At 36.4% G+C, this 7,735-nt stretch overlaps 1 protein-coding gene across 2 annotated transcripts in view; it reads left to right on the forward strand.

Moving 5' to 3' along the window:
• The window catches only part of AASS (aminoadipate-semialdehyde synthase), a 71,874-nt gene extending 70,008 nt beyond the window's left edge, over positions 1-1,866 (forward strand). For both annotated transcript variants that reach the window (XM_043968166.1, XM_043968165.1), the window contains exon 24: positions 912-1,866. In XM_043968166.1, coding sequence (XP_043824101.1) covers positions 912-1,030 — 119 coding nt within the window. In that variant the 3' untranslated portion in view covers positions 1,031-1,866. The remainder of the gene's footprint in view (positions 1-911) is intronic.
• Positions 1,867-7,735: the final 5,869 nt, after the last annotated feature.

Consider the following 7,735-nt stretch of genomic DNA (forward strand, 5'->3'; position numbering starts at 1 on the left):
TATACCACATACTATGCAGATTCTCTAGGTGGATACCTAAGAAAATGAGGATATATTCCTTATCGCCCAATGTCCTCAAATATAAAACTCTAGAGAGGATGATAAAGCAACACATCAGCAAGTACATTACAGTGGCAAGCCAGTTGTGTAAATGACTGCTAAAGGAATTTGGTACAAAAATAATCAGGAATAGAGTCACCAAAGAAGTGTTTATTAAACTTAGTTAAAATAAAGTAAAATTGATTGTTCCCCACTCCCCCACTATTTGAATAGATGATCACTTAATGATGCATGGGCTTACTGAAAGTTATTCATTCTGAAAGGGGCAAAAATAACGAAGTTGGATTATGTCATTAGCACAGGGCCTAATAAATGGTTTATTTTTTGTTTGTTTTTGTTTGTTTTTTTTTGGTGAGGCAATTGGGGTTAAGTGACTTGCCCAGAGTCACACAGCTAATTAAGTGTTAAGTGTCTGAGGCCAGATTTGAACTCAGGTACTCCTGACTCCAGGGCCAGTGCTCTATCTACTGCACCACCTAGCTGCCCCCCTAATAAATGTTTATTTCCTTCCCTCCTTTGTTCCCTTTTCTGTATGGATCATCTTAAGGAATAATTCTGATTGATCAGGGAGTAAGTAATCCTGTCATTTTCTGACTTTTTGACCTACAGCTGCTCTTCCAGTAACATGGATAGGTCTAGCCAAAAGTTCCTATTTTCTGAAATTAGTTACCTCTAAATCCCACTGTGTAGTTTTACACTGTGGAATTTAATGGGCAACATTGAAATAACTCTTTAATTACCAGGCATCCAGTAGTTCATCAACTTTGAGTTTCAGCAGAAGGGTGCTTTTTTATATAGGTTCTTGCCCTTGTTCCCCAAATATTAATTACACATTTACTTTTTTCTTTCAGGTGAAATTAAGGCAAAAGGTCTAATTGGACCCTTTACAAAGGACATCTATGGACCAATACTGGAACGTATCAAAGCAGAAGGCATTATATATACAACTCAAAGCACCTTTCAGCAGTGATTGGAAATAACCATGCAATTATATCTATCAGAAAACACAACTCACCAAAGGGTTCCAAACTTTTGTGCCATAACCACACAATGTACTATTTTCTGATATAATGCACAATGACATATTTTTTTTTTGTTTTTGCGGGGCCATAGGGGTTAAGTGACTTGCCCAGGGTCACACAGCTAGTAAGTGTCAAGTGTCTGAGGCCAGATTTGAACTCAGGTCCTCCTGAATCCAGGGCCGGTGCTTTATCCACTTCGCCACCTAGCCGCCCCACAATGACATATTTTTGATTGAGTGAAATAAGTAGTATTTGGGAAAATGCCATTCTATTTTTTCATAATAATTCTTGGGTACATGAGATTCTACTAATTACACAAGAATCTAATGTTTTTAGCTACATATTTCTTCCTGTGTGTATATAAAAGTGAAGACAAATGGGCTCTTCATTAATTTATTGTACATTTTTGTTTTTGCTTAATCTCTTAGGAATTCATTTCTCTAAGTATATGAGTATACATTCTTCCAGTCTGGGATTTTTAGCCAGAAAATTTTTCCTATTTGAAACCATATTTTTATATTTTTTCAAGTACACAGAATTGTTTTTAGATTGCTTTACCTATCTATGAAACTTTTAGATAATGCCATTTTTATCTTCCTTTTAAAGCTTTATACTCTCAATATATACATGTTCTATTGTGGTATTGGTAAGGAGAAAGGCCCAAGGGGACAGCTAGGTGGTGCAGTGGATAAAGCACAGGAGGACCTGAGTACAAATCCGGCCTCAGACACTTGACACTTGCTAGCTGTGTGACCCTAGGCAAGTCACCTAACCCTCATTGCCCTGCAAAAGAAGAAGAAGAAGAAGAAGAAGAAGAAGAAGAAGAAGAAGAAGAAGAACAACAACAACAACAACAACAACAACAACAACAACAAAAACAACAACAACAACAACAACAAAAACAAAAACAAAACAAAACAACAACCACCACCCAGAGGAACGCCAGGCCAGGGGATTTCTCAAAGTCATACAACCATTTAGTAACACAGCCATACTGGAATTCATGTCTCATGGCTTCTAGTTCCTTTCCTTTCCTCCAGTATGCCTGCCTCTGGGATGTTTCATTATGGCCAGTTCTCTGTTCAGTATAATTTATAATGAAACTATTAATTTTTAGAACTTAATTGGTCACAATATAGTAAACATTCAGAAAAGAAGGCATTCTAAGATGCACAATTCCAGCCATCCAAGAAACTGAAGTTCTCTTTTGTCGCTTTCCATCTCTCCTTCCTTCTCAGAGCTTGCTGTGATGGAATATTGTATTCTAATTCCTACTAACATGCTTTTTTCCTTTTCTTAATGCTGTGCATTAATTTTTAGAAAAGGCTTTTGCCCAATTTCAAGTTCTGGATCAGGCTTCTTTTTTTTTTTTTTTTTGAATCAGGCTTATTTTGATGGAGTATATGTAATTGGTTGCCAATTGGTTGAGAGGTATATGTTTCTCTACCTTTTTATCCTGTGGTGGAGGATTTCTTGGGGCCTCTTGTGGGTGTTCATTCCTTATCAGAAAGATTAGCACCTAAGGTTGCTTGGATGGAAAGCCAGAGATAAATATGGAGAAATAAATGTAAAATGAATGGAGAAGAATGATTTGTTTAATAGACCTGTTTCTTATTTACATACTTATTTGGCCTGGATTTAAAAAGTAAAGTTATTCTTTTAGATCACTAATTTAAATTTTCTGAATTTGTTTATTTACTTTAGTATTTTGTATAATTGCATTTTAATCAGTTTTTTTCTAGAAATATTTTAGGTTAATTTGATATATCATTATTGTTAAGGGTAATGATGCCGCTCATGATTTGGAATTTTGAAGACCATATCCATCAGCGCTTTAGAAAAATTATTATTGTTTATTATTAGTTCCTTTATTACTGACTTCAAATATCTCACAAGGAGAGGAGGATGGCAGCTCATTGTTTTTTTTTTCCCCCTTTGGTAAAGATGTCAGGTTTGTCTTCTAAACTATAGGCATGAACACCACCAGATATCTGCTCTCTCAAAAAACAACAAAAGTACCTATTTTAAAACTTTTTAGCTGATAATTTGTCCAAGATAGATAATACTTTTTTTCTTAAACATAAGTACCATTTCTTGTTGAGCATTTTGTTTTAAGAGACAGTTTGCATAAATGGAGCATGTAAAGATACAATGAGGTTGTACTTTCTTTTTTTTTGGCTGGGCAATGAGGGTTAAGTGACTTGCCCAAGGTCACACAGCTAGTAAGTGTCAAGTGTCTGAGGCTGGTTTTGAACTCAGGTACTCCTGACTCCAGGGCCGGTGTTCTATCCACTGTGCCACCTAGCTGCCCCAAGGTTGTACTTTACATTGGAAATAAATGTCTTTGAAATATAATACATATTTGAGTTCTCTTGTTTTTTCAAAAATATCAACTGGTTCAGTGTGAAAGAGTTTCTGGAAGAGTTTTGATAGAAAATATTTGGTCTGGATTGTGATCGTTAAAGTATGTAGTAATTAAAATGGCAAAAAAAAAAGAGAAAAAATCATTCATAAATGTGGCTTTTCAAGTGAGTTCTGAAATAGAAAATTTTTAGTGGTATGACCTTCCTAGATGCCAATCTACTAGACTTGCGAATTCGAAAAAATCTCTAGAATATTATTTTTTCCAAACTAAATTCTATTGAGGGATGGTAAAATATCTCTCAGAACCAGGGAGAATTGAAGCAGAATGGAGAAGACTCAACTTCTTGGTTTTAAGAAGGGAAGCCCTTTGGAAATAAAAGTTTACCAGGAAGGTAGTTGGAGGACTCTGTTCTAGAGCTAATTTGATCTACCTGTAGAAGGATTCTACTGAAAGCATGCATAGTTCTAAATGTCCAGGAAAAAGGTGATATTATCCATTGCAGTGTTTAATAAAATTTCAGCATTCCCTTTATAGTAAAGTTTTTGGGTCTTACAAATTCTTTTGATATAATGAAATTTTGTTATAGCAGATACATTGCCAGAAATCCATTGCCTAATCTAGTACAGTCTCTAGTACATAACAGACACTTAAATACTTATTGATTGATTGAAATCACATTTCTTGGTTTCACAACAAAATACTGCTGACTCCCAACCTCTGAAGCACAAATTAGCAAGGAAAAAGAAATATTGTCATAGACACATTTTCACTACCACACTTGTGCTCTGCCAAGTACTTGTGTTTTTATTATTTTATACTATCTTCTATAGCACAAACAATTAATTTAACTTTCATAGTTTCTTCAAAAATTGTGTAGTTCAGGGGACAGCTAGGTGGCGCAGTGGGTAAAGCACTGGTCCTGGATTTAGGAGTACCTGAGTTCAAACCTCAGACACTTGACACCTTACTAGCTGTGTGACCCTGGGCAAGTCACTTAAGTCCCATTGCTCGCAAAAAAACAAAAAAAAAATTTTTTTTAATGTGTAGTTCTTTGGACCAAGGGGCCCTCTATGCCCTCTCAAGGAACACAGGGCTAATGGCCCTTTAATTTATTTCAGAGGTAATTTGTGAGTGATTTAGCAATGTATGTGAGGCTTTAATTAAGCAGACAAGAATGATTAAGATCTTTGGGGAAGGAGGTGAATTGAAGGGTAATTTTTAATATTAACTTATGCAATATCTTAATGACTATTTCATTTGCTTTAGAGAGTTTTTTTTTTAACCTGAACTACCTATCTCAGAGATTATTTCTAAGGAAATTTCTTTTTGTCTTAGTGTATCTTAAAGTACTATATAAATATATTAAGTCCCTAACCTGTGTCCCCAAGCTCTGTTCCCCACCAGCCACATATTCTTTAACCCCTTATAATCTTGCCTTGTCTCTCAACTATTCTACTGAAACTGTTCTTTGGAATTCAACCACATAATTGACAAATCTGAACCATACCTCCACCATATCCCCAGTTTTTTATCCCCTTGGACCTCTGCATCATTTGACACTTTACTACCCCATCTTAACATTTTCTCTTTCCATGCCTCCCATGATGTTTACCCTATCTTGGTTTTTCTACTATATCCTGAATTATTCTTCCTCCTTTGGAAGTTTGTTTTCCCCCTGCTTAACCAATCACTCTTTTTTCTTTTTAATACATGTACATACTAATCATGTCATGAAAGAAAAATCAGAACCACAAGAAAAGAGAAAACAAAAAACACAAAAAAGTGAAAATAGTATGCCTTGATCTGCATTCAGACTCCATAGTTCTTTCTCTGTATGTGGAAAGCATTTTCCATCATGAGTCTTTTGGAATTGTCTTGGATCTTTGTATTGCTGAGAAGAGCTGTCTGTCATAGTTGATCACACAATGTTGCTGTTACTGTGTATAATGTTCTGGTTCTGCTCACTTCATTCAGCATCAGTTCATGTAAGTCTTTCCAGGCTTTTCTGAAATCTGCCTGCTCATTATTTCTTATAGCACAATAGTATTCCATTCCATTCATATACCACAACTTGTTCATCCATTCCCCACTTGATGGGCACTCCCTTTATTTCCAATTCCAATGCCACCGAAAGAGAGCTGCTATACATATTTTTGTACATGTGCTATCAGATCACTCTTGATGTCTTCCACAGTTATCCCCTTGATCTTTTGCTTTTTTATTTTAGTCTCAGTTGTTACTTCTAGGAACTGACTTCAATGCTATGTGTATCTCCAGTACTAACCTCTCTCCCAAACTCCAGTCCTGTTTATCAACTGTATTCTAAACTGCAGCACCATCAATTTCACATTATATTCAATATGTCTAAAATTGATCATTTTACTCCAAGCTATTTTCCCACTCTACATTTCCTCCTTCAGTTAATATCACCTTTCTTTCAGTTACTCAATTCTTGGGACCTTGAACCCTTCCTCATTCCTGCCTTCATTGCTTTTTCTTTCTTTCCACCACAACATCAAAAGCATTTAATTAAGATATATAAGTATTGAAAACAAAAAAGGAAGATAATTGAGTAATAGAGTCATTCTGTTCCCTATCTATGCATAAATACAAGTACTTGTAAGGCTCATGGGAGGAAGGGGAGTATAAATCCAGTTTTTCTCCACTGATTCTTTCAGCATATTCAGAGAGACGCACATTTACTTCAGAAATCAAAATGTCAGTGGTGTAAGCTTAAGGTAGAGTGCCTTCTCTTTGTGAAGCACTGAAGGAGCTTATTGGAAGCAGGTTAAGATCTACTGTCTTGACTTCCATGCTCAACCATTCACCAAGTCATGGAAATTCATCCTTCACATTATCTCACGTCTGTCTCTCTTTTCCCATTCTGACTGCAAGCACCCTAGTTCCAATGTCATTTGATGGATTCCTGCAGTTCTTTCATAAATGATACTCTGGCTCCCAGTGTCTAAGCTTTTGATTGTCTTAGTCCCTTGTTTAAAACAAAACAAAATTTTAATTCTTCCCTCTCTCCTTCCCTGCCATATAAAGTACAAATTCCTTAGCCAAGTATTCAAAGGCTATCACAATACAATTCCAGGTAGAACAATTCATTCAACACTGATTTGTTGAGCACCCACTACTTTGTTCAAGGTCCTGTATGTCATACCAGGGTAAATGTCATATTCCTTACTTTCATTGAACTTAAAGTATAGGAGTTAAGATAATTATATAAATAATAATAAGGAAAGATCCAGTGTAAAAAAAAAAGATGCAAAAGTACTATGCAAGTCATCTGAGAGATCACTCCTAATCTCTTATACTCCCCTTTATTCTCTTCTTGTTTTTATCTCTAACTCTGTTGAGTTGAATGTATTCTGACACTAAACTCTCTGTCTATATCAATCAACATTTATTAAGTGCCTAATATGTGCCAGAAACTGTGATAAACACTGGCAAAACAAAAAAACAGCCCCTGCCCTCAAGGAGCTTACAATCTAATGGGAGAATACAATACACAAATACATACAAGCAAGCTATATATAGGATAAAGAGAAAATTTTTAATAGAGGGCAGGAACTAGAATTAAGAAGGGTTGGGGAAAGTTTCCTGGAGAAGATGGGGTTATAGTTGGGACTTAAAGGAATAGAGGGAGTTCAGTAGTTGGAGTGAAGAAGAGAGAGTGTTTCAGGTATGGGGGGATCAACCAGAGACAATGTCTGTGGTCAAAAGATGAAGTGTCTTGTTTGTGGAGCAGCAAGGAGGCTGGTATCACTGGATCAAAGAATATTGGGGAGTTAGGTGTAATAAGCCTGGATTGGTAGGAGGAGGCTAGGTTATGAAGGGCTTTGAATGCTAAACAGAGCATTTTGTATTTGTTCCTGGAGGCAATCAGTGTTTATTGAGTAGCAGGATGACATGATTAGACCTGCATTTTAGGAAAATCACTTTGGTAGCTGACTGGAAGGTGCATTGGAAATGGGGAGAGACTTAAGGCAGGCTGACCCACAGGAAGGCTATTGAAATAGTCCAGGTGTGAGGTGATGAGGGTCTGCACCAGAGTGCAGAGTGTTGGAGGAAAGAAAGGGGTACATTGGAGAGATGTTGCAAAGGTGAAATCGACAGGCCATGTCAACAGAACAGCATAAGTAATGACAAGAAACATGGAAATAAACTGTACTCATTGAGGCCAATGAGTAGTCCAACTTAACAGAAGCATAGGGTTATTTGGTGGAAATGCAGTATGGAATAAAACTGAAAAAGCGAATGCCACAGATAGCATAAAACCTTG

Source organism: Dromiciops gliroides, chromosome 5, assembly GCF_019393635.1.
Source record: "Dromiciops gliroides isolate mDroGli1 chromosome 5, mDroGli1.pri, whole genome shotgun sequence".
NCBI classification, from domain to species: Eukaryota; Metazoa; Chordata; class Mammalia; order Microbiotheria; family Microbiotheriidae; genus Dromiciops; species Dromiciops gliroides.